Raw genomic sequence first — 27,086 nt, forward strand, 5'->3', positions numbered from 1 at the left:
GGAGCCAAGCCCTGTTTGGGACCACCCAGAGGTGATTTTGGTGGGATTTCAGAGGATCCCAGACTGGTTTGGGTGAGGAGGAGCTTAAATCCCCTCCAGTGCCCCCCCTGCCATGGCAGGAACACTTCCCTGTCTCAGGCTGCTCCAGCCTGGCCTTGGGCACTGCCAGGGATCAGCCACAGCTCCTTTGGGAATTCCAGCCCTTCCCACCCTCCCCAGCCAGGAATTCCTTCCCATTTTCCATCCAAATCTCCCCTTTCCCAGTGGGAGCCATTCCCTGTGTCCTATCCCTTGTCCCCAATCCCTCTCCAGCTCTCCTGGAGCTCCTTTAGGGATTCTGAGCATTCCCTGGATTTTTCCCTTTTCCAGCTGAACATTCCCAGCTCTCCCAGCCCAGCATCTCCATGGTCCTGGTGTTTATTTTGGATTTTGATGTTCTCAGCTCCTTTTCCAGCTTTTTTTGTGTCCAGCTCCTCCCTCTGGATCCATGGAGATCCTTCCCCACCAGAATTCCTCGAGTTTCTCTCTTTTCCTTGTAAAACCTCAGCCATTTTTTCCCTTTAAAGTGGAAAACTTTGGATTTTCCCAGCGCAGCCTCCAGATTAATCATGCCTTGGGAAGGTCATTTTTTTGCTATGCTTCCAAGCTCACTGTTAAAGTTTCAGTACATTAGAGTTCTGATTGCTCAACTCTCTGCTTTCCCTTCAAAATTATGGGATGCCTGTAAATGACTTCTTTCTGCTTCAGCAGCTTTTCTTCTCCGAAAAAAATCTTTCTCTTTGGTTTTAAACTAGTTTTTCATCTGAGTGTTGAACTGGTGGTTTAAATTCCTCACATCCTATGGGCTTGGTTTTGGGATGTGTTTGCAAATTTTCTGAGCCTAGGAAATAAATTCATTTAATAATCTTGGGGTAGATAGTGGGGAAGAAAAATGTTTGGAAAATTGAGGGAAAAAAAGATTCATTTTGAGGCCTGCAACAAATAATTTGGAGAATTGAGGGGAAAAAAGACTCATTTTGAGGCCTGCAACAAATATTTGGAGAATTGAGGGGAAAAAAGACTCATTTTGAGGCCTGCAACAAATAATTTGGAGAATTGTGGGGAAAAAATACTCATTTTGAGGCCTGCAACAAATAATTTGGAGAATTGTGGGGAAAAAAGATTCATTTTGAGGCCTGCAACAAATATTTGGAGGAGTGGCCAGCTGGGAAAGTACTTCAGAAAGTTTTAACATGGTGCAGGTGTTCTCTAAAATATAAATAAAGTGATTTTTTTTCAGTTTGAGGAGGTGAAAAAATAATTCCCTGAGATTAGACTTTGGAACACATTTTAACTGGGAAGAGTTTTTTGAATTGTGCCTGACCTTCCCTTTAGGTTCTTGGCTTTATGAATTTGACGAGGAGTTAATTCAGGTCTGGAATTCTTTCAGATTATGCTAAAATGCTTTGAAGGAGGCCGATTTTGGGGGATGGTAAATAGGATTTTTTTCAGTGTTGGGCACTGCAGTTAATTAAGGACAGCCAGGGAGCTGCTCTGGAGCTGTTGTCTTGTATCTGTATAAAAAGGTAGTAATTTTTTTGACAGCCACTGATTGGAAAGTTGCTTGCAGCTCTCTGAAAGCAAGGGCTACACGCTCTGGATCAATAAGTGGCAAATTTCCCATTAAAAAGAATACCTGAACAATGTTCCAAATAGCCACTGGCATCTTAATTTTCCATGGAAACCTCCAACGCTCGTGTGTGGAGGACAAGTCATTTTCAGACAATTTTTCCAGACTACTTGTTAACAGTTATTGCTGTCCCAAAAGGTTGACAGCTTACATGATTGATATTTCATTTACTTGTCATCACTGGTGAGTAATGGGGAGGGTCATGGGTTTTTCTCCCCCTCTCTCTCTCCCCCTCTCCTATATTTTTTTGGGGGAAATGCTCTCAGGTGTGTTTATTTTAGTTCATTATTTGAGGGAGTGATCAGAAATGTTTATATTGTGTGTAAAGCTGGCTGCATCTTTAGAATTAGATTTGGTGGTGGAATACCGTTGGTAAAATGGGAATTCAAAAGTTAAAAGCTCGTTTCCCTGTCCCAGGTTCTGTCCAGCCTGGCCTTGGGCACTGCCAGGGATCCAGGAGCAGCCACAGCTTCTCTGGGAATTCCAGTCCAGCCCCTCCCAGCCAGGAATTCCTTCCCATTATCCATCCAAATCTCCCCTTTCCCAGTGGGAGTTGTTCCCTGTGTCCTGTCCCTCCATCCCTTGACCCCAATCCCTCTCCAGCTCTCCTGGAGCCCCTTAAGGACTCTGAGCATTCCCTGCATTTTTCCCTTCTCCAGGTGAACATTCCCAGCTCTCCCAGTCTGGCTCCAGCCCTGCATGGCCCAAGCATCTTCCTGATTTTGATGTTCTCAGCTCCTTTTCCAGCCCTTTTTTGCCTATTCTGAGTATTTTTTTTTACCCAATAAACATCCCCTGGCTCACTCCAGCAGCTCCTGTGAAGTTTTCAGTGTCTCAGGATGTCTGCTGAGACTTTCTGGGATCCCTGATCCTTCATCACTGCCCAGAATTCCAGATCCCTTTGGGATTCCCGTGGAGTTCTCCTGGCTGCAGTTTTGGGGTCAAGTCTTTGTGTCTGAGTTTGCTTTTCCTGGCTCCTCCAGCTGCTGCATTTGCTGGAAATGTTTCATTTCCTCACCTGCTGGAGCATTCCCAGCTTTCAAGGGAGCCTTTGGAGCCAGGAGCTGATCCCTGTGGCAGCTCCTCGTTTCAATTCCTCCATCCCCCTTTTTTGTGGGAACCTGAAATGATGGAAAGGAACCTGATCTTTACTATGGCAGTGAGAAAGTGAATGAAAACAATCCAAATTAACAATTAAATGAAACAATCCATAAGTGCTTTTACCTGGATTACTGAGTCATCTCTTTCTTGGCTTTCTTTGCAGTATTACTCCACTGTGATGGAGCAGCATGTGAATGGACAGTTGATAGAGCCTCTCCAGATCTACCCACGAGGTAACACCGAGCAAACCCCAACCAACAACCCCAAGAGCTGCTGCTGAAACAGCTCCCTGGCACCTTTTGGGGAGCTTTAAATGCCCAGAGCCTCGTGTTTACCTCTTCATTTGGAGGGAAGAATTCATTATTGGTGGGGAAGGTGGAGAAAAGTGCATTTATTGCATAGGAAATAGCTAATTTCCTGGAGTAAATTAGACTAATGAGGTTTGCAGAGTACATATTTAAGTAACTCATTGGTGATGGCTCTGCCTGGATTCCAAGCAAAGCAGATGAATAACTGAAGTCTTGGATACTTATGGAAATTTGGCTTTTTGGAGCTGTTTTAATGTCATTACCAGCCTGGCAGGCTGGGGGATGTCACTGTCACCATCGTGGGGTGTGTCTGTCACAGCAGCTCCAGCCAGGGCTCATTTTAGTCTGAGATTTGGGCATTTGTTGTTCTCCAAATATTCACAACCTTCTTTACTAGTTCTGAACAGGGAGAGATGTAATCAATTCTGTGGACTGAGGCAATTAAAAAATAGGTCATTTCCAACCTGAAAAAAGTCCAGAGGCAGCTGGTGAGGTTTTTTGGGAATGCTCTCTCTGAACTCAAACTCAAAAAAAAAACCAAAACAAAAAGCCTGGTGCATTACATAATTCATTCAGATCTCAGTAGCCAGGCTCCGAATCTCTGGCTCTTAATTGATGGAACAGAGAAGATTTAAATTCTCCAAGTAAATCTCCCAGCAATAAATTAATTGAAATAATTAAAAATTAAACTCTCCTCGCTTAACTGGTACGACACAAATAATCATACTGTGAGGCTCCCAATGAAACGTTCCGCGCTTCCGTTACTTACAACTCTCTGAAGTTTGAATTGGGCAATTAACCAGGAGCCTCCTCAAAAGTGAGGTCTCTGAAGGAGGCTGGGTGGGTTTCCTGGAAGTTCTGTGGGCTCCTGTGGAATTTTGGGGGAATGTGGAGAGTTGTGTGGCTCTGGTTGAGAGGGGACTTGCAGATGTTGGAGCTGTGGCACCAGCCAGGAGCTGGGACCTCCTCAGAGCAGGGAGAGGAGAGGAGAGGGAAGGGTCTCCTGCCTCTTCCCAGGCATGGATCATGGAATCCTGGAATGGTTTGGGTGGGGAGGACCTTAAATCCCATCCCACTCCTTGGATAGGGACAATTCCCACTGTCCCAGGCTGCTCCAAGCCCCAATGTCCAGCCTGGCTTTGGGCACTGCCGGGGATCCAGGGGCAGCCACAGCTGCTCTGGGAATTCCAGCCCCTCCCAGCCAGGAATTCCCTCCCAATATCCCACCTTCCCCTGCCCTATCCCAGTTTAAACCATTCCCTGTGTCCAGTCCTTCCATCCCTCATCCCAGTTCCTCTCCTGGAGCCCTTTGGAGGCCCTGGAAGGGCTCCCTGGATCCTTCTCTTGTGGCTCAGGGAGACTGAAGTGGATGATCCGAGTAGGTTGGGAAAATCTTGGAAATCCTTTACATTTCCCTTTTACCACCCAGTGCAGGGGAGGGCTGACAGGAGGTGCTCAGCCCTGGGGCTCAAAGGGACATTTTGAGATTTAACCTTCTCCCTTTGGCTCATTCCTGAGGAACCTGGAACCTCCTTTTCCTGCTGCTCTCTCCTTTTCCTGTTTGCTTTCCGAGGATAATCTCCTCTGGCTGGCCAGACTTGGAATTCTCCCTGTCCTACTCCAGATTCAATCCCCCCCTCCACTCCAATCCCCTCCAAATTCTCACCCCTGGCTCAGCTCTGGCTCTCTGCTGGGTATTTCCTCCTTCCCACTCCCTCCAAATGACTCAGTTTTTATTTCCTTCCCAAACCACCTCCTCAAAACCCCTTTTTTTCCTAGATTAGATCTTTAAAACCTCCCCAAACCCACCCCTGAGCTCTGCAGCTCCTCTGAAATACCGAACAAAATGTACTTTTCTGCTCTTTTTTTATTTTTTTTTTTTGCTTTCCTGCTTTTTTTTTTGCTTCCCTCTCTTCTTGTCCTGCCTCTCTAATGAACATCCCAAATTTTGTCAGCACCAGCACTTTCCTCCCGTGCCCTTTTGGCCGTGGCTCTCCACGTTCCCCACTTGAAAGCCCCATCAGCACCGTGCAGCTTTTCTGCCTCTAATTCCCAGTTCTTCCCTTTCAAGAGATTTCTTTGCAAGTCCTTTGAATTCTTTTCCTTTTCTGCCTCTCTAACTTCTGAGGAAGCCTCAGTTCCTGCTTCCAGTCAGCTCCCAAAAACTCCTGTATTCCATAAAAATCCTGCCAGGAGTAAATTTCCATGTGCCAACCTGGCTTACCTGGGCTGTGCTTTATTTGTGTCATAATAAAAATATCTTTAAGGGGAAAAAAAATTTAAAAATTGGTATTTTCCCTATTTCTTTAATAGGTTTATTATTGCTGTTTAGGTAGTAAAAGCCAGAGGGGGTTTTATATTAAAAATAAACATCTGTATGTGGTGTATATATAAAAAATGGGTGTACAGAGATATATATCTATATATTTACATATATCCACATATAATTGTATATATATCCACATATTTTTATATATTTTTTTATATATGCATATATTTTTATATACATCTACATCTATTTTGAATACATATCTTTATATTTTTAATGTATATTCATAGATTTTTAATTAATTGACATTAATTTTAATAATATTAAAACAATATTTTTAATAATTATATATCACATGGTTTTATATTTATTTATTTATATATGTATTTTTATATATACATATATTTATACACATAGATTTATTTATACACATATATTTTTATATACACATATATTTATTTATACACATATATTTATACACATATTTTTTTGCACACATATATTTATACACATATATTTATTTATACACATATACTTATATATAAAATATATATTAATATATAAATAACTATATATATAATATATCTTTTTATCTATGGGTATTTTAATGTGTATATATGTATTTTTATATGTTTTTATATATCTATCCTCTCCCTATGTTATTTATATCCCATTTGTGGAATGCAAGGTGAGCACATCATCCAAATACATACCATAAAAACCATTATTGCTCTAATATGTTGTTGAAAACATCCATTTTAATCTCTTGGAAAACCAGAATGTGCTCATATATATTTCTAATTTAAATTTTGGGTTGGTTTTCTTTGATTACCCAGAGCCTCATGATATTTTTCCCCTGCTGAAGCTGCACGTGGTAATTTTTGATGTTGTTAAAAGGCACGTGGCCCTCGGTGCTGTGTTTAATAACCATCACCTGTGGCCTTCTGCCTAATAAATAGTTCTGCTTCCTGCTGTCAAAAACAGGAGGGAGAAAAAAAAAATCAAATTTCTGCCATCAATCAGCAGTGACAGCCCCTTTAACCCAGCGTTTGTAGGGCGCTGGGGCTGGGACACGCAGCTTTGGGGCTTCCACATCCTAAAAAAGCTTCTAAAAGCTCATCCCTGAGTGGAGAACAGGGAATGTTCACCTGGAGACACCTCAGGAAAATCTTCCTTCTCCAGCAACTCATCCCTCTAAACCCAGACATCACCATAAAGTGCCACTTTTGTACCTCTGTCCCCAAAATGTGATGGTTTTGGTGGCATTTATTCAGTATTTACCTTTTATTTATTCCGTATTTACCTTTTATTTATTCCGTATTTACCTTTTCTTTTTTATGAATTTACTTTTTATTTATTCCATATTTACCTTTTATTTTTCCCATGTTCACTTTTTCTTTTTTCTATATTTACCTTTGTCCGTATTTACCTTTTTTTTCCTTATTTCCCTTTTCTTTTTTCCATATTTACCTTTTATTTATTCTGTATTTCCCTTTTCTTTTTTCCATATTTCCCTTTTCTTTTTTCCATATTTCCCTTTTCTTTTTTCCATATTTCCCTTTTCTTTTTTCCATATTTCCCTTTTCTTTTTTCCATATTTACCTTTTCTTTTTTCCATATTTACCTTTTATTTATTCTGTATTTCCCTTTTCTTTTTTCCATATTTACCTTTTATTTATTCTGTATTTCCCTTTTCTTTTTTCCATATTTACCTTTTGGAGGCTGTTGCCCCTTCTGTGTTTCCCTCCTGGTTTTCCCCCATAATTTTCCCCGCGGTTTCCCCATATTCCTCCATTTTCCATGTTTTTCCATTTCACCCAAAGCACCAAAACAACCAATTCCTGACGCTTGGCAGCCAATTCCCTAAAAAAAAATCCAAATATCACTGTGAAATTCCAGGGAAAAATCCAAACCCAACCCAACTGTGCGAAAACACGGCGCCAACAAGACTGGAATTTGAATTACCGAAAGAAATCCCATCGTTTGAGCCAACGGTTCTCTCGATGGCGACGTGTTTTAAGCAGAAATTAGAATTTATATTACGCGGTGTCAGAAAGCTCTTAGCATTTATAAACGCTCACTCCTGCAAGTTGAAAATCCTGGGCCGTAATTCCCACTCTGGGTCTCGCCAGGCACTTTTCAATCATTTCTCTCTGCTAATTTTGGTGTCACCCTCATTTCTTTTGAAAAGATTCATTTGGAGCAAATTTGTAAATGGCCCTGATGTGTTCTACAATTTAGTCAATTACTGTTTCAGCCTGCAAACCTCCCGGGAAACGGAACATACATGGCCTCAAGGTACGAATTTCAATAATTGTTTCAGGAAAGTTAGATGGATTTGTAATGCTGTGTTCCACTTATTGAAATGTCAAATAAAACTGCACTTTCTTGAGCTCTGACAAGCAGATTTTTTTTATTTTTTTTTTTTAATTCTGAATTTCTTTCTTTTTTTTTTTGGTGAGGGAAGGATTAATCTGCAAAAACGTGATATCTATATTTATATATATATAATTTTATTAAAAATGCGTTTGCCTTTTTGTTTTTAAACTCTGCTAATCATGTTCTTAAATTTTACTAGTCCATTTATCAACTGCTGTCTGCCGCTACTTCAAAGCTTTTAAACCCCCACCTCATCCCCATGATTCCAATCATTTATCCGTGTGCAGAAGGAGGAATTATTTTAGATTTTTGATTTCTCGTTGCTCCTGTAACCACACAGAGACAACCACAAACGCGTGGAGCCGTTCTGGAGTGGTTAAAACGCGAATAAACAACGGCTTTTGCCGCCTTTTCCCTTAAGCCTCGCGCGCCTCGCGATCGCGCAGCCTGCTAACCTACATACGTGCCTAGCAACCAGCTAATTAACCTTCCCAGCCAAACGAGGAATTCGTGGCAAATTACAGGTTAATTAGAACGGTGTCCTCGGATCTGATCAGGCTCCTCTCGCTGCCCGCAGGTGAACACGCGCGCGGGGGCCGCCAACAGCGGCGCCTCGGCCGCCTCCGAGGCCCTCCCCAGCAATAGGTAAGAGCCAAGCTCCTCTTCCTTTTCCTGGTTTTTCCTTCATTTCCTGGTGTTTTTAAAAATCCAAAACAGAGCCCTGGCGTGGCGGGGTTTGGGGAAAGTCCGGGGTTGAGTGGATTTCCCGGGAAAAGGGAGGAATTCACGGGTGGCGTCGGGGTGGGGATGCTGGGGCTTCCTCCCGTGTGGTTGCTGCTGGAGAAATGAGGGGTTGGTGGGAATTCCAGGGAGAAATGAGGGGTTGTTGGGAATTCCAGGGAGAAATGAGGGGTTGTTGGGAATTCCAGGGAAAAACGAGGGGTTGGTGGGAATTCCAGGGAAAAACGAGGGGTTGTTGGGAATTCCAGGGAAAAATGAGGGGTTGCTGCTGGAGAAGTGAAAGATTGATGGGAATTCCAGGAAAACAAGGGTTTGCTTCTGGAGAAATGAAAGATGGATGGGAATTCCAGGGAAAAAAATTAGAGATTGATGGGAATTCCAGGGGAAAAAAAAGAGGAATTGATGAGAATTCATAGGTTTGTAATAATAAATAGCCTAAATAATGAAGTTACTCAGGTTTATTAATGAGGGGTAGGATTTTTTTGAAAATCTTTTCCACTTAGGTGCCCGTTTCCTACAATTCCAGCAAAATTTTGGAGTCCATCCCCCTTACCTTGCTTTTTACATTCCAGCCCTCATTTGAAAACTCAATATTAAGGTCTTCAAATGCAAGAGAATTCATTCTCTGTTTTTTTTCCTCGAGATTAATTTTTCAAATGCTTTTTATTACGTGAATTGTTACAGGAAGTCATAACACTGATGGTAAAAACCTCCCAAAAAAACCTTTCTGTGTTCTTAAAAAGGAATAAGGAGGGGTTGGCTCCATATTCTTCCTACAGGAGAATATCTGAACCACGGGAATGGAATTCTCAGGAGGCTCCTTTCAACCTAAATTATTCTAATAGGCACATAATATTCCATTTATCTGTGCATCAGCATCCTGCTCCCTTTTCTCTCTGAGAAAAGAAAAAAAAAAGAAATGTTGTAAAGATTACAAAGGAATTACAGCAGATTAAGATGATCAGAGAGGGGCAGGTTTGTGGTGTTTTGGGCACGGTTTTAAGGTGAATTTTAGGTGGATAAAGCCACAAATCCCATTTTTACTGCAGGAGATTCCAACAGCAGGGCTGGAGTTTTTTCCCCACTGGAAACCTCATCCAAAAAAAACCACTAAAACCCAGTTTTTTGGGTTTTGTAGGCTCTGTAATGGTGGAAATTTAAAAAAACCCCATCCTGGCCAAGTTTGCCCCGTCCCTCGGGGAACGTTTGAGCCGACACAAAACTCTTAAAACAAGAAAATAAATCTGAATATCTTTGTGCTCTGCAGTCCAAGCTAAATAAAGCTGATTTTTCTGTCACTGCTGTGTGCTTGGCTTTCAGTACTCCCTGTACTTTGAGCTTGTTCTTCAAGTGCATTGAAAATGAAGCTTCTAGAAGATTCTTGTCACCTTATCTGGTGGTTAATTGCCGTTCCTTTTCCGAAACCTTCTGCACCAGGAGTTTTGTTTTTGAAGTAATTGAAAGTCTCTCTTTGTTTCATGTTCACAAATTGTTAGTCATGAAAGATGACAAGATCAACTTATGTTTCCTTGGAAAACTTAATTTTTCTTTAAAGCAGTCGTGGGAACAAGAGGCCTATTAAAGAACAAAGCCACCAAATATGAAATCTGTGTTTTTCACTGTTCCTGTTAATAATGATCTGTGATCAAGACACGTGCACAGGCCTTTCAAGAATATATTATTTTGTACTTTTATTTATTTATTTTTGTGTTGTTGTTGTTTTTTTTTTTAACTTCAGTAATAAGAGCAGAATGTCCCTTTGAGATAAAGTTTTGCAGATGTTGCTGCCCGGGCAATTTGTTGTGTTGAAGCTCCAAGGAACAGAGTTTGTTAGGAAAGGAGAGGAGGGAAAAAAACCCCAAAACCCAGGATTTTGTGAGTTTTTGAAGGAGTTTGAAGCCATGAAAGGCTTTACCCTTTAATTCACCAAGCTGGGAGTTGGGGTTTGGTGAAGTTCTGTAAATCAACACGAGTTTTGTTGCGTTGCTTTGGGAGTAGCTCCTCCTGGAAAAGCAGATTGGCCTGGAGTGGGTGCCCATGGAAAGCTGAGGGATTTAGCCACATCCTGAGATTCCTAAATCAGCAATTCTGCTCAGGATTCTCAGCCTGGAGCTGAGATCCACAGGAATTCCTGAGGAATAACGCCCTGGGGAGCTCTAAAACCAAATATGGCCCGTGGAAAGTGGACATAAACCACATTTCCCTGTGATTTTTGCACCACCTGACATGTGAGAACAGCTTTATTTTAAACTTTTCCCTCTCAGAGCTGGTGAACAGCAGGTTGTATCTCACCAGCTTGTGCAGTCAGGTGTCTAAACCAGCTCCAGGCTGGAAAATACATTGATTTTTCTTAGCTGCTCATTGCTGCTTCATCCCTGCTGCCTGATCTCACCACACCTTCCCCTTGGAGTTTAATCTGGAATATGGAACCACGAGCTCCCCTTGCTCCTCGCTTTGTCTGACGGAGTGAAACGGCCCCAGTCGTTAAAAATAATTGCTTTTTATTTGGTTTGTTTCTTTTCCAGCTTAAAAAAGTCCTCAGCAGAGCTGAAGAAAATCCTTGCCAATGGCCAGGTAGGTGCTTGGGTTTCCCTGCACATCTGGAGTGGTTGGGCACATCTGGATGGTGCAGAGCCGCTCTCAGCTGCCATTTCTTGATCGATGAATAAATAACAGCAATTAACATTAATAGGATTAATTTAATCGTGTTGATATTAATTTAAAATTAACCATAAATGTGTAATTTGTTCGTTTTGCTGGGTGGTTTGAGGAGAAGTGAGGGTTTGCTGCTGGAGAAATGAGGGATTGCTGGTGGTTTCAGGAAGAAATAAAGGTTTTCTGGGAATTCCAGGAAGAAATTAGGGGTTTTCTGGGAATTCCAGGAAGGGATAAAGGTTTTCTGGGAATTCCAGGAAGAAATAAAGGTTTGCTGGGAAAGCCAGGAAGAAATTAGAGATTTTCTCTGGAGAAATGAGGGTTTGCTGGGGGTTTCATGAAGAAATTAGGGTTTCCTGGGAATTCCAGGAAGAAATTAGGGGTTTTCTCTGGAGAAATGAGGGATTGCTGGTGGTTTCAGGAAGAAATTAGGGTTTTCTGGGAATTCCAGGAAGAAATAAAGGTTTGCTGGGAATTCCAGGAAGAAATTAGGGGTTTTCTCTGGAGAAATGAGGGTCTACAAAACTGTAGAACATCACCTCCTTGTTCTCTTTTTGCTCCAACTCCCAGCACCCAAAATTGAAGTTTAAATTCTCTTTTTTCCCCTCCATTTTGAGCTGGGAGGGTGGGTATACAATTCCATTAAATATCAACAGTTAAATGAGAGTATTTAAAAGAAAAAACACCAAAAGAAGCCCAGATTCTTCACCAAGCACATAAATAAATACATTTTAATGTTTGTCCCAGGCTGAGCCCTTTGGCAGCCTGTCCAGGGGCTGGGAGCTGCCTATTAGGCTCTATTGACTGAGACATCTGTGTCACTGCAAATAAAAGACTCTTATTGATTTTCTTAACTGCTCTTCACTTCCCCTCCGCCTTCCAAAGGCTGAAATCTTAATTATCTCAGATGCCTATTCAGGGTTTCACACCACGACCTCCCCCAGCCTCATCTCATCGGCATTTCATGAATCCAGGAGTTGGGATTGGCAGCCAGATAAAGCTGGAGGTTTGTGGTTTCCTTCAGCCTCGCCTGGAATCGTTTTTTTTTTGGGGAAAAAAAATGGGATTTCCCCCTCTCTGGAATCCAGCTGGGAAATGAGGATTTTAGGTTGAGCTCAGTGCTGTCAGATTCCTTCCTGTTGGTTTTTAAATGTGTTTTTCTCTGGGTGGGTTGAAATTCTGGCAGCAGGTAACTTGGAAATCGAGGTGGTGCTTCCTCTGATGTTACTGATTTATTTTAAGGTAAAATCCCAGAATGTGAGCAAAATCCCTCCGTGATTGGCTGAGTTTGGCATTTTATTTATTCTAAACAGCAAGTGGTTGGTGTGGCCTGAAAGAGATTCAAGGATTTGTTCCCAAGGGTTTAGAATTTATAGCCAAACCTCTTCTTATGAAGTTAAAAATGTTATTTAAACTCACCAAAACAAGTAAAGAAAATAAGGATTAAATGCCTCTTATGATATAAAAAATGTTACTTAAAGCCACTGAAAAAAAAAAAATTAGGTAATTTTTATGATATTGGAATTGTTACTTAAACCCACTAAAAAGTAAATAAGACTAAAGTTTCATACTAAAACCAAATAAAAAGAAAATAAAGAATAGGGATCTCTTCTGATATTAAAAGTGTTACTAAAACCCACTAAAAATAACAAAATATTCAGTTTTAATGCTACTTTTTAGCCAGCCTGATGGGAGTTCATCTGCTTTTTGTTGAGAGCAAATTATTTCAGTCATGTTCTGCAAAATTTTGGTCACAGACCCACAACTGGCAATGGGTTTCTGGATGAAACTTTAACTTTTGTTCATTTTGGGGGGGTTTAAGTCACACTTATCATTACTTAATCCTGGCCTGGGCCATTATTTTTGATTATTTTTTGGCAGTTCCTGCTTTGAGGCACCCCTTAATGATATTCCCCTCGTAGTTTCCATTTAGCTTTAATAAGGAATTCATATTAATCATTAAAAGAAGGGGCCACGATTCTTCAAGATAATCAAATATTGACAGGTTAGAAATAGCTTTCTGCCTGGCTTCATTGATATAGGTGATGGGATATAAATATTTATTTCTTTTCTGTCACTCAGGGTAAATGCCACCAATTGATTCAGCATTGATAGAGTGTCAACAGTTCATAAGAAACATTTGAGTGGCTCCTGTTGCCCCTTCGAGTGGGATTTACTAAATCTCCTCAATTGGCTGCTCCTCACCCCAATCTGGATTAATTTGGAGTTCTCCTCTTTGTGATTTACAAAAAAAAACAAACCCACCCAGCTCTGTTTGCTGCTGGGTTTTTCCATGAATTCCCTGGATTTTTGGCAAGTTGGGGTTGCAGGTTTAATATCCCAGCCCGCCTTTTACGATGGAGAATCCGGTTTTCCCAGTGAAATAAATAAATCACCCCGTGCTTTTGGCATCTTTATTTGAGCCAGTAAATCACATTTTATCTCCCCATCAGTTGCAGATCCTCCCTCCAGCCCAGCATTCCCGTTTTTCCCTGGAATTCTGGAATTGCCCTTTGAGCCTCGGAGGAGGGAGCTGCTCCTGTCCCTGTCCTTTAGGGAATGATGGGGAGAAAATTTCCCCTTTTCCCAGGAGAAATGTGCATGGTACCTCAAATTCTGCCCCATTTGTTGCTCATAACTTGAGAAACCTCCAAAAAATCTTCTCTTTTCCCCGAACAAGAAGTAAAAAATGGGAATTTAGCTAAAATGTGGGTTCATTGGATTTCCCTGCAGAGTGGATATTTGTTATTTGTTGAGGATTCAGCTCCAGCTTGGAAGAGCAGAACTCCTTAAAATGAGCAAATCTGCAGCCTGAGGGAAATTATTTTTATTTTAGGGGTCTGCTAACCCTTTATTTATTTATATAGATTATTTACTTATTTTAAATCCCATTCAATTGTTCCTCATGAGGAACAATTCCCCCCTTTCTGTTTGCATTTTCTGATGGATGCAATAAGCAAAGGAGCTTCCAGTAATGGAATAAATGTTAATTTTCATCATAAGCCTTGGTGTTGGGATGGGCCCTCCTAAGGAACCTGGCCCAGTTTTAATTACAAATACATAATAAAATAATCAACTTCTGTTTTCAGTTGTCTCAAGTCAGGTTTTCCCATCCCTGTGCAGCAATTCCAGTGAGAAACCACAATTTTTGCTCAGGTAGTGAAAGGAAAAACCATCACTTTTGGGTGAATCATTTCTGTCCTTACAACTTCTTCTAAATCAATAAAATATTTCATTCTCTGGTCATTAGAAATGCTGAGTATTGACTCTTTGGGACATTTGAGCTTGTTATCATCACTTGTGTTAATACACAAAAATGACATCTTTAAGCAGCCAGGCCAAGTCATGTGAAATATTTAACTTGGTTTCCCATAAAATACAAGTAATTACTGAAAATGAGTTAATGGTTCCTAGGAAATTCCTTTTCAGAGCAGGATTTACCCAACATTTTCTGCTTAAAACCATCAGGCAATGGGGGAATCTTTTCCAGAAAAGAAAATCCCTTTCAGCCCAGAATTAATTCCGATTAAAACATTTATTTTAAAGTATAAATGTAAATTGCAAGAATATCTTTAGTGATATTTTTAACAGATGCAAAATCAGAATAATTGTGTTCATCCAGGAGAAGGTTGAACTCTGGTTTTTCATTTCAGTTGCTCCTTGGGCAATATTGTTAAGTTGTTGTAAAATCCATATTTAAAAGATGCCAAATCCAGGAATTTGAAGTGTGCAGTGTTTTTATTATCAGCTGCTGCAGAATTACTGAGGACCTGAGTTGTCCCAGCGAGCAGAAGGGTTAAAGCAGAGAATTTGTTGTGTATTTCAAGGAAAATCGCTTTTATTGCAATCCCAGACTGGGGTTTTTTTTTCATTTAAAATAAATTCTTTAAATTAAAAAAGAAAAAAATATGTATAAATTGAGCTGTGAGTGAGCTGCCACTCAATTATGCTGATTCCAGAATAAACCCCAAACTTTTCCAGCTGCCAGGATTCTTTCAGTTCACCTCCAACTTTTCCTTCTGTGCTGCTCTGGAGCCCCTTTTCCTCTCAGTACCAGTGCCCTGACCCTCTTGAGCTATATTATATCATTCCATTTTGACACCTTTTATCAAACTTTAATGAAATGACCCAGGCAAACAAATTGTCATTAAACTTTCCATCACTTTGTCCCTTGGTATCGTCTTTTATAAATTGGACAGCAAATGTTGTATTGATCTTCTCGTTCTTGCAGCTGAACTTGAAATGACCCAGACTGCTTGTTGTTTATGGCCTGGAGTTGCTTTTCCTTGACATTTCCATCCCCAGCATGACATCTCTTTTGTTTTTCTTTCTTTCTTGTGGAGATGAATGAACAAGACATTCGATACCGAGACATCCTCGGCCACGGCAACGGAGGCACCGTCTACAAGTGAGTGGTGGTGGGGGGGGATTTCCAGTGGAAATCTGTCCAAAAATTCAGATTTCACGGTGTTTGTTTTTTTTATTTGTCACTTTTTGGGGTCTAGGGTGGGCCCTCGCAGGGAAAAAAAATAATGATAATATTGATATCGACTTTTAAACAGTTCTGGGGGGTTTTATTCCGGTTTTAACGCAGCTTTGAGTGTTTTCTGGGGGATGAGTTGAGGGTTGGCAAGTGGAATTTGGGATGCTGGATTGGCCTCCAGGATCTGGGATTCCTGCTGGCTCTCCTTGGAATGACAGCACTGGGATGTGGTGGCACCAGTGCCCTGCCCCTCCCTCCCCCCAAACTTAAACCCCCCCAAATTCCAGCATTGCTGCTCCTACCCTGTGGCCAGGATTAATTTGAAAATTAAAATAACACGAGACTTTCCTGTTGAGAAAACTCCTCCTTGTGCAAAGTTTAAACTACAGAATGTCATATCTGGGACTTAATAGTCTGCAGTGGGGTATGAAAAATATTCCAGTGGGAATTAAGAAATCCATACTTTGTCAGAAAGCCCTGAGGGAGTAATAAAGGTTTCCTCCAGAGAGCTATTTACCATCTACAGTAACCCAGCATCCCATTAGGGTTTTGTTTATACCTTAGACATTTTAACTTTGATATTAACATTGTTTTTTAAAGTATTTTTTTCTCCCCTAAAATGTTTTAAAAGCCACGGTGCATTTAGTTTAGTTTCTAATTGGCTGCCAGCATTACAGAACGACTCCTCCTGGCAGAAGGTTTGATGGAAATGAACTTGCAAAGGCTCCAAGGAGGAAGTGAAGTCTTGGGATGGGATCTTGAAGTCAGGTTGGGCTTGGGGCTGGAAAGGTGGTTCAGAAATCTCATGGATATTTTCCTGGAGAAGGATCTTCCTAGAACTTGAGGAAATGGTGTTGTTTTCTGATTTTATTATAGATATGGGAGAGGATGCTGAGCTCTGGAGCTCAGTCGGTGACTTGGTGGTGTCAGGTGAGGAGGCAGGGAAGCTTCATCAGGGAATTTGGGTGAAGGGGCTGTAGATGCTCTGTTGGACACCATCCCGTGTTTCTGGAGGTGTGGAGCTGGGATCCCCTGCCTGGAGTTGCATTTCCCTGCCCTGTGGGACAGGGAACATCTCACCTGGAAAGGCAGGAGCCCGTGTCAGGGCGGTGTTTCTGTGTTGGGTGTTTCTCTGTGGTTCTGCAGAGCTCCTCCAGCCCAGGAGTGCCTCCAGCCTCTCCCTGGGAACAGGCACTGTGGTTATGTGTGGATATTTCACAGGTGATCACGGAATCCTGCCATGGTTGGGGCTGGAAGGGAGTTCATTTCCTCTCATCCCACCCCTGCCACGGACAGGGACACCTCCCACTGTCCCTGCTGGATCCAAGCCCTGCCCAGCCTGGCCTTGGACACTTCCAGGGATCCAGGGCAGCCACGGAAAATCTGGGAATTCCAGCCCAGCCTCTCCCCACCCTCCCAGCCAGGATTTCCTTCCCAAGATCCCACCCTAAATCTCCCCTTTCCCAGTAGGAAGCCACTCCCTGTGTCCTGTCCCTCCATCCCTTGTCCCACATCCCTCTCCTGGAGCTCCTTTAGGGACTCTGAGCATTCCCTGGATTTTTCCCTTCTCCAGGGGATCATTCCCAGCTCTCCCAGCCTGGCTCCAGAGCAGAGAAGCCCCAACCCCGTGGTACAACCTCTTCCCTTGGAGCAATCCCCCCTTCCCAGAAAGTTTCTGATCCTCCTTTTCCAGAGGAGCAGCCACGCCCCGACAGGAAATCAGGAATTCCAGGTGGAATCCTCCCAGGTAGCTGCACTGCCCCAGCCACAGAGATATTTTATCCCAGTAAATCAATGAACATTTGTCAGGTAAAATGGATTGCAAGGCTTGGGCCGTTTCCCTCTCCGGCGTGGGGAGGAGAGGCCGCGTGGGGATCGATCTGTGGCTGAACAACGAGCCTGTCCACGCCCTTCTTTTTATCTTTTTATCTTTTTCTTATCCTTATCTTGGCTTTTTTTGGGTTTTCTTGTGATTTTTTTATCCCAGCTCTTTATCCTCCCTCATATCCATTATAGCAATGAAATATCCCAGCGTTCAGGGCCGAGCAAAAAATGAAAATTCTCCATCCTCTCTTTATTTTTTCCATGGGAATGAAGCACTATTGGAATAGTTTATTGAGATTGAAGTATTGATCAACTTTTCCTGGCTGGAGGTGGGGTTGTTCTCTTTGGGAAGGCAATGTTTAGTTAGAAAATGGATTTCATTTATTTGGGTTCTTTACAGCTGCGAGTGGTTTATGGCTTGGAGAGAAGAGGTATCTTAGCTTTATTTTTATGACAGTATAATTATACTTTAGAAATACACTTGATTACTGTGTGGAGCAAAATTGTTCCACTATATTGGCTCGGCCAATATTGCTATACAAACAACTTTTCAGTCAATTGAGCCTGGTAAAAAAATCAATACTTTATAGCAATATTTCTAGGGAGAACTTGCTGAATCTAAATGTTTTTTGGTTTGTTTTTTTTTCCCCTGTTCTAAAAAGAAGGGATTTTATAGTTCTTTGACATCTTATTCTGCCCCTACCTTTTGATCCGCTGTTTGCTTAATTAAGGAACGATAAAAATTCTCGTGTTAGATACGGCAAAACCAGTTAATTAGCTTTGCTTTTTTGGTTGCTTGCATGTTCAAAAAATATGTGAGAAAATATAAAACGAGCCCAAACTGTCTATTGAACATTCCAGCAGAAAGCAGGAATTCTTCCAGTGCTGCTCAGCGGGCAGAGTGTGCCCTGTTTTGGGTAAAGATCGTCAAGAAAAGGGTAAAAAGTGCTGTAACAAAGCACCTGAGTGTGCTCCTCTGCTGTTTGCCAGGTGCTGTGGGTAGGTGGTGTTGTTCACTCTGATTTCCACTGTCTCTGGAGTATTTAAATCCCGATTTTAGGTGTTTTTTTTGAAACTCAGCTGCCTATTTTATGGTGGTGGGGTGGAGGATGCACCATTTCAGCTCTTCCCAAACCTCTGTGTGGCAGGGCATCTCTGGAGTGGCTTAAATTGCTTTTTTTTGGAACAAAACCTTCACTGCTCAGTCCAAAGGACATTTTAAAAAGGGAAATCTTATTTTTTAAAATAATATTTGTTTAAAAAAGACATTTGTGCTGCATCCTTGGGCTCCATCAGTGGCTGCAGAGACTTCTCTGAGGAGATCTTTCCTTAGGTGTAGGATTTGCTTTGGAATGTCTGCATGTGCTTTGCCAGCCAGTCCCAGGAGCAGCTTCATTAAAATATTTAGACCTCAAATCCTTAATTTTTTTGTATATTTTGAGCCTAAATATTACCAAGTAGAAGTGTTTGACTCTGGAAAATAATTCCTCTGTCAGGTCTTCCTGCCATCACGTGCCTAAAGCATCACTGTTTCCTTTACACAGAAGCAAAATGAAGGTTTTATTCTTATTTTAGTTTTTGGTTTTTGAGGAGAAAGGAGAAGTGAGATGCCCTGAACTCGGTTTAGGGCACAGCACAGCCTCCTGGGATTTATTTTAACACTGAGGTTTTGTAACTCCCTGGCTTCTGTCGGAGTCTCCAGCAGCAGGAGCATAAAGGAGAAATACCCATAAAGCCCCAATGATGCCCTAATTAATTTGGGAGTTACTGGAATCTCTGAGAGAGGGAAGGAATGGGAACATCAGTTCCCATCTTAGCAAAATGCTGTGAAAGCAGAAGGTTTCACTTTGAAGCTGAGAAATTGGGAGAGGAGCGGCTGTGGATGATGCCCCGCGCCGAGGAATTGGATAGCCTGGGAAACGGGGAGAAAGGAGGGAGTTTAATTTGTCTGAGCAATTTCCTCCAGCAATTCTGCACTTGCAGCATCTGCCCTTCCTCCCTTCCCCGTCTCAGGCAGCCTCGGGGTGCCCCATTAGCGCGTTCCAGCACGTTCCGTGGGCACGGCTGGGATGGGGCAGCCGGGATCTGCCGGGGGACAGAGCTGGGGAGGCTCTGGCAGCCCTGGAGCAGGGATCTGGAGGAGTTCAGCTGTGTTTGTGGGGAAAGGAGGTGGAGGGAATGCAGCTCCCTGTGCTGGGGCAGTGCCTTGAGGAGCTTTGGCTGAGGATTCTGCTGCTGCAGGACAGGGCTCCCAGAATCCTGGAATGTTGGGCTTGGGTTGGAAGAGACCTCAAATCCCACCCCATTCCATCTCCTGCCATGGGCAGGGACACCTTCCACCATCCCAGGCTGCTCCAAGCCCTGTCCAGCCTGGCCTTGGGCACTGCCAGGGATCCAGGGGCAGCCACAGCTGCTCTGGGAATTGCAGCCCAGCCCTTCCCCACCCTCCCAGCCAGGAATTCCTTCCCAAGATCCCACCCTAAATCTCCCATTGGGAATCCATTCCCTGCGTCCTGTCCCTCCATCCCTTATCCCAAATCCCTCTCCCCTCAGGCCCTGGAAGGTTCTCCAAGGTCTCCCTGGATCCTTCTGTTCTCCAGCACCCCCAGGAGCTGTCATTTCCCTCTTGGTGAAATCCTCTCATTCCCATTGAGACGGAATCACTCGGCCAAGGCAGGGATGGAGCTGTGGATTCCCAGCCTGGAGCTGACCCAGCTTCACTCCCAGGGAAGCTTCTCCCAACCTTTTCTCCCCCGTGCTTATCCCAGCCTGGTGCTCAGGGAAGGATCACAGGTTTGTTTGGTATTAAAACCCATCTTTGACCCCTGGAAGTCTTAAAGCTGCATCTCCCTTCATTCCTGTGGAGACATTTCCCTTTTGTCCCCCCTTTCCTGTGCATTCATTTCCTCCTTCTCTCGTTTGGTTTTATTTTGAGTCCTGCTGGAAGCGTTGGAACAGCGATACCTGGCTGAGTTAGGGATGCCCCACTGGGTTTGATCTAATTCCAGTGTGGTTTAAAGAAGACTGACCAGTGCTCGCTGGTCACTCGCTGCCTGCCACCCGGCCGGCCCCATAAAATCTGTTATGCACAAAAGTGCATAAAATGAAGATAAAGTACCTCCTTTGAGGCTGACAAAACCCCTTCCTCTGCAGAATGGGAGCTGCAGTGGAAGTAAATAAATGAATGGACAGCAATCACAGCCTAGTTGATGAAACTGTTCAATTAAAGCACAGGCATTTACATGGTGTAATTTCCCTAAATTGCCAATGAGCCCCTTTAGACACAACCAGTGTTCAAATTGATTTCAGCATTGATTTTGGCTGAAGCTGATAAATTTCTGCTTGTTAGTTAAAGTAATTTTGCAGAAGACTTTGTAGTGCAGTATTGAAGTGTTCATTTAGCTGATGGTTAAAAGAGGAGTTATTTACAGAGGGTTCTACTGTTGGGCTGAGATGGGACAATTCCCCGGTCATCTTTTTACTTTTAATTTTTAAGCTTCAGTATCCAATCAATACGTTACTGAAACTGATTAAAATGTATCCAGCCAGCTGCCTATGGCTGTTTAATTAGAAACTGGATGATTCTTAAATTAAAGTTGTTTTGTTTGTGCTGGATGTTCGTAGCTGGGAAGATGAAGCGAGCAGAAAATAGGAGTTGGTGTCTTGTTAGCAGTGGGAGCCCAGGGCCTCCCCACCCTCCCAGGTGGGAATTCCTTCCCAACATCCCATCCAAATCTCCACTTTTCCAGTCTGAAGCCATTCCCTGTGTCGTGTCACTCCACACCTTGTCCCCAGTCCCTCTCCAGCTCTCCTGGAGCCCCTTCAGGACCTGGAAATCTCTCCCTGGATCCTTCTCTTCTCCAAGCTGAACAGCCCCTTGTGCTGGCATCTTAATTCCAGCCACCAAAGAAGGAATTAAGATTCCCTTTTGGCTCAGGCTCTGTTGCTTCACGTTCCTTTTCCCAGAATTGTGCTGGATTCACTCTGGGCTCTGTTCCACGCGCGGTAACGCCGCTGCTGCTGGCACCACACTCTGCTCCAGCTCCCTCCTCCTTCCTTGTCTCCCTCAGGATTCGGGGCTGACCTGCAGTGGGACAGGCACAAATCCCATTTCCCAAGTTAACCCCGAATTTTTGGCTGTGGGGGAGAAGGAAGACTGGTGGAAGTTCAGCTGGAAAGAGGAGCAGGGCACAGCACAGAGAGGTGAGGGACCCTCGTTCCCTGAGCTTGGATTCCAGCACCGAGCTGGGTTAAGCGAGACATTGCTGCTCAGCATCTCCTTCCCGTGGCCTCTGCTGCCAGCTGGGCTCTTTTTCCCAAAGTTTGAACATCCAAACACCACTATTTGCTGTTTGTTTGCCACTTCCCCAGCAAATCATTTTGCAATCAGCGCTCCAGCATCTGCGGTGGCATTTCGGAGGGAGGGGAGGTTGTGCTGTGAACCAGCACAGCCCCATAAAATCTCCTTTTTCCAACTGCTCTGCACTTTGGCTTCCCTGATTTAACAGCCACAGAGTCAGGCTAATGTCTTTGCTATTGCGGGAGGCAGCAACTGGCAAAGTGGTTATTTCCTAGAAACAATTTGAATTTCTTTCTTTCGATGGCCGTGGGAGAACGTGAGGCTGCTGTCACCGCTCTGCCACGGTCTGACCGAGACAGGCAGGGGCAGCACCAGGCGGAAAAACGAGTTAAAAATGAGCAAATGTTGGGTGATTTGCTGTGTGGAGCCATCCTGCAGGGCTGAGTTCTTTTTGCCTGGCTCTGACCCGGCTTTTTTGCTGGTGGTGGTTTCTCAGGAATGTCCAGTTTGGCTTTTTCTGTGCCCTCCTGTCTGAAGGTGCTGCTTGCTGCAAGCTCGGCCTTTCCCGAGCTTCTGAGCTCAAAGGAGAAGCTTCAAGCTTTTATTTCTGCTTGGAAATGCTCTGCCCCAGAGACCTCTGGTGTGTGGGTCTGGAGAGCTTCCTCTGCAGCTCCTCAGTGCAGCGTTGAGAGTGAACTCTGGGGAAATGGGGTGATATTTTCCAGCCTTTTTGAGGAAAACGATGTCCTGCTGTTTTTAACAAACGTGGGTGACGGATTCCCAACGCTGTGAGGGAAACGAGGCACGGAAAGGAACCAAAATATTCCTTTCTGGGGCCACTTTGGGAAGTCCAGACGGGCATCAGGAGAAAGCTCCTGGCAAGAAAGGAGGAGCTCCAGTGCTGGGAGAGGCAGGAATCTCCATCCCAGGGCAGGAATTTCTCCCCAATATCCCATCCAACCCTTCCCTGGGTCCTGTCCCTCCAGCCCTGGTGACTCTGAGGTTTCCCTGGGCTGGAGGGGAGCGTTGCACGCCTGGATCCCGCAGCCCCATCACTGCCTCTGTCACTCCATCATTTTGTCATCTTTGCTGATGTTGGTGATATTTCTGACTGACTCATTGGCATAGCAGACAGGTCATGGCTTTCCCTTGAATCCTTGCTGCTTGCCAAGGAATTTCTTATTGATTAGAAATCGTTTTTTGTGGGGAAAAAATGAAGGGATTTATCCCGGTGGCCGGAGGAAGCAGATCTTGTGCTGCTCCAGGCTCCTTCAGTGGTGTTCTTATCGTGGTAAAATAAATGAGTTTTTAAAATAAATGTAATGAATTTTGGCTTCTGGGCAGAGATCACCTTTGTTTTGAGATTTACCATAATTCTAAACTCAGTTTGTGGTGAGGATTTCCTGGGTTTGATGGGAAAAGCTGCTGGAAAAAGCTCAGGGATCTTTGCAAACTCAGCCCCTGCTCCTGCTGTGACCGTTTTTGTGTCACTCACACGTGGGCAAGAGGTTTGCAATTAAAAACTAGGGAAAAAAAAAAAGAAAATTTAGGAAAATGGGATTTTGCTTCTTTTCCCTGCCTGGTTCTACAGTGATGGGTTTGGAGGTGGCACCAGAGTCTGGGAGATGAGACTTTGAGTGGGAATATTGGTTTAATCCCCTCCCAGACATCCACGGATTGACTGAAAGTCTGGTTTCCCTCGTTATCCCGCGGGATTTCTGCAGCTCATCCCTCAGAACCCTCACAAAGGTCTGAAATCCAGGATTTTAGCGGTGCTGACCGCAGCCAAAACGATCAATTCCACCTTCCTCTCCCACAGAACATGCTAGAAAACCCCTTTTTCCCTCCACACGTGGAAGGGGTAATTACTGCAGCGACTCCAGCCTAATTTGAAGCGTTAGCTGTTAATTAAAACACCGCAGAGGTGTAGGGTTGTCTTTTGGTGTAACCAAAGCTCCCGTTCCACCTCCATTAATCACTTTACAGTTATTGTGCTGGGGAAGGGCAGGACAACTGAGATGTTGGATCAGCCTGGAGTAAACAAATTCCTGCCCATCCTGGCATCCCAAAAGCCCCGGCCACGCTCCCCGGGCGCTCCCCGCTCCTTTGTGATCCAATTCCCAACGATAATTAAATGTTAAATTGGTGCTGTCAGTGCTCTGTAAACCAAACCAGGTATCTGCCCTCTGCTGGAAACCGATCCTGAACTTCCACGGATGAATTAGCGTGCGTCATAATTAAATCATCGAGTCTTCCCTTTATAATTCGCTGGGAAACGGGAGATCTCTCCCATGGAAAAAGGATCAGCTTTCCTGACGAGCTAATTAAGCTGTCCACTCTGCTCCCTATTAAGCCAACAGCTGTGGAGCATCTTCTTCATCCCTTATTCCTGCTCATCTGAAATGTGTTCCCACTGTTGATTCATCCCCAGAGCTCATGGATTCCCATTGATAATCTCATTTTTTACATTCATTTTTTCCCCTTCTGCCTTCTTAAATTCTGATTTTTTCCCTCTAAAAATCTGGTGCCACTCCATTGCTTAAATATCCATCCAGGAGTTATTAAATTGAGGTGAAGTTTTTAGGGATTCCCAAGCCATTACCAAGAATTTGGAGGAGAAAGGATCAGCTCATGGATTCATGGATTCATCTCTATCAAAGTTCCCATTGAGAATCTCATTTTTTACATTCATTTTTTTCCCTTCTGCCTTCTTAAATTCTGGTTTTTTCCCCCTAAAAATCTGGTGCCACTCCATTCCTTAAATATCCATCCAGGAGTTACTGAATTAAGTTGAAATTTTTAGGGATTTCCAAGTTTAAGTATTTTAAGTATTAATATATTAAGTGTTAATATTAATTTATTAAATATTTATTATAATACTAATTAAAAGTATTAAGTATATTTAATTATTTTTAGTTATTTCCAAGCCATTACTAGAAATGTGGGGAGTGCTCAGGGTTATAAATAAGATTAAATGATGTTTTTCACCTCTTTGGGTGATTTTGCATGCAAAAAACCCCAAGTATTAAAGCTTTTCTTCTTCACTAATAATTGCTGGAGGTACAGAGAGGTAAAATATTGGAATTTTTTAAAGTTGCTGCCACATTTCTGACAGTGCTGCCATAAATCAGGGTGAGACAGTAAAACCAGTGAAGAGGAAAACTTTAATGGTTTTGTTTTTATGCAAAATTACATTGGATTTTGAGGAGGTTTTGGGGTTTTTTTCTTTTTAATCTACTTTTATTTTCTCACGTGGTCACGGTTAGAAATATTCAAGTCATTGTTAAATAGCCAATTATGGGTGTTTCTCCTCAGAAATTAAGATAAACTGCTGTTGAAATCCCCTGGAAAATTATTTTGGGTACATGTGAGCATCAGCAATAATTTTTTCATGCCCCCTCTAACCATAAAATAAATGCAGAAATTGAATTTTACTGATTTTTTCTGTGGCTCCTTAAGTTCTGAGAAAGAATTGGCCATAATCTGTTTTAATTTGATTTAATTGGTGCAGCTGCTTGTCTCCGAAAATACCCACAAGACTGGCAGATTGGTGAGATAATCCTGATTTTCCATGAAAATTCGGAATTAGCGGTGATCATCTTAATTAATTCCATTGGAATTAAAATGAGAAAATGGAAAAATTCAAGGTTGGACTCAAAGATTTAAGGTTGGACTTAATTTTGGGGGTCTTTTCCAACCAAAATGATTTGGTTAAATTCCCATTTATATTTTATTTTTCTGCTGTATCAATGTTTCCATGTATGTATTTTTTATAAAAAATAAAGATACAAACCCTGATGAGTGGTTCCCTTGTAAATATATTTTTCATCCCTTTTTTCCCCTCAGTTTTCCTTTAGAAATGCTGGATAAAATTGGCTTTATGCAAAATTTAGGAGGGGAAAACTCATTTTTCTGTGAAATGAGCGTATTTATCTTGCACATCCTCACAGAGGGAATTTTATCTCATCTCAAATTATCAAATTTTTTCCTCACCCAGGGCTTACCATGTCCGTAGTGGAAAAATCCTGGCAGTGAAGGTAAGAAATTCCAGATATTTTATTTTTTTTCCAGCTTTTTCTGCCCTTGCTTTCTTTCCCTTCCCTTTGATTTTTTTGCTCTCAATTTGATTTAGTGCATTAATTTATTTTTTTCCAGGAAATTTAATTATTCCTTTATTTATTCCTTTATTTATTCCTTTATTTATTCCCAGGAAAACCCCAGCCTGTAAATTTGGTCATTCCCAATAAGCTCAGATTTCCCAAAATTCAGGATTTTTCCACAAGGAATTGCCTGAAAATTCCACATTTTGGTGTCTCTGTGGATGTTTCCAAGGGCTCCTTGTTTGATTAAATTTGGAGTTTGTAGAATTTTATGGTCAAAAGAAATCCCAGTTTTCTCTGAAATTCACTCAATTCTGGCATAAAATACCAACAACAGCGCGGCAGCTCTTGGCTGCAATTTGTTAATTAAATTAGAAAATTTGTAAATGAAATTATTAATGGTTCATCTGCACAAAAATAAGCCAAAAAATGGAATTTTTCAATGTGTTAGATTTTTTTTTTCAATTTTTTTTAAGTGGAGATTTGGAAAAAGAAATTGTTGCGTTCATGCAATTCCAATTAATAATTCCAATTGGTGATCAAAAAAAAGAGAAAAAAGGTAAATTTTAAAATGTAGTTTATGGAATAATTACTTAAAAATCTGGGCAAATAAATGGGGTTTTAATTAATTTTTCCTGTCCTTTAATCCTTAAATTCTGGGCTAATTGAGATAAAGAGTGGGAGAGGAGGAGTGGTCAAAGCAGGATTGAAATGTAATTTAAAAAGGAAAGGTTATATAGGATTTAAATGAAATATTTCCATTTATTGAGCAAAATTTGTGTGGTTTGACCTCAGATTTGGGATCAGCTTTTGGCTCCAGAATTTATTAAAATTATTAATTAAATTTATTAAAAGGAGTTTTTAATGTGTTATTACACAGGAATTCTCTGTGTTCTGATGGGCACAACCGGACGGAAAACTAAACAATAAATGGGATTTTTTTAATCACAATTAAAACTTTTATTGTTTATCATTGATTAACTTTCATTATTATTATTACAATTTAAAACTTTATTACAATTTAAAACTTTATTACAATTTAAAACTTTAAATGTGGATCTAAAAAAGCTCCAGTGCTCCCTCAAATTGGCTTTTCTGAGCTCCATCCGTGACCTTAAGGAGCGCCAGGAAGTTCTGGGAATTCTGGGAATTCAGGAAGTTTTGGGAATTCTGGGAATTCAGGAAGTTCTGGGAATTCTGGGAATTCAGGAAGTTCTGGGAATTCTGGGAAAATATAATATAATATAATATAATATA

At 42.2% G+C, this 27,086-nt stretch overlaps 1 protein-coding gene across 1 annotated transcript in view; it reads left to right on the forward strand.

Moving 5' to 3' along the window:
• The window catches only part of MAP2K5 (mitogen-activated protein kinase kinase 5), a 132,264-nt gene that overhangs the window by 12,002 nt on the left and 93,176 nt on the right, over window positions 1–27,086 (forward strand). The window contains exons 4-9 of the mRNA XM_015638417.3: window positions 2,934–3,003; window positions 7,605–7,645; window positions 8,304–8,371; window positions 10,993–11,041; window positions 15,466–15,530; window positions 25,727–25,799. Of these exons, the coding sequence (XP_015493903.1) occupies window positions 2,934–3,003; window positions 7,605–7,645; window positions 8,304–8,371; window positions 10,993–11,041; window positions 15,466–15,530; window positions 25,727–25,799 (366 nt within the window). The remainder of the gene's footprint in view (window positions 1–2,933; window positions 3,004–7,604; window positions 7,646–8,303; window positions 8,372–10,992; window positions 11,042–15,465; window positions 15,531–25,726; window positions 25,800–27,086) is intronic.

This window comes from Parus major, chromosome 10 (genome assembly GCF_001522545.3).
Source record: "Parus major isolate Abel chromosome 10, Parus_major1.1, whole genome shotgun sequence".
Lineage (NCBI taxonomy): Eukaryota > Metazoa > Chordata > Aves > Passeriformes > Paridae > Parus > Parus major.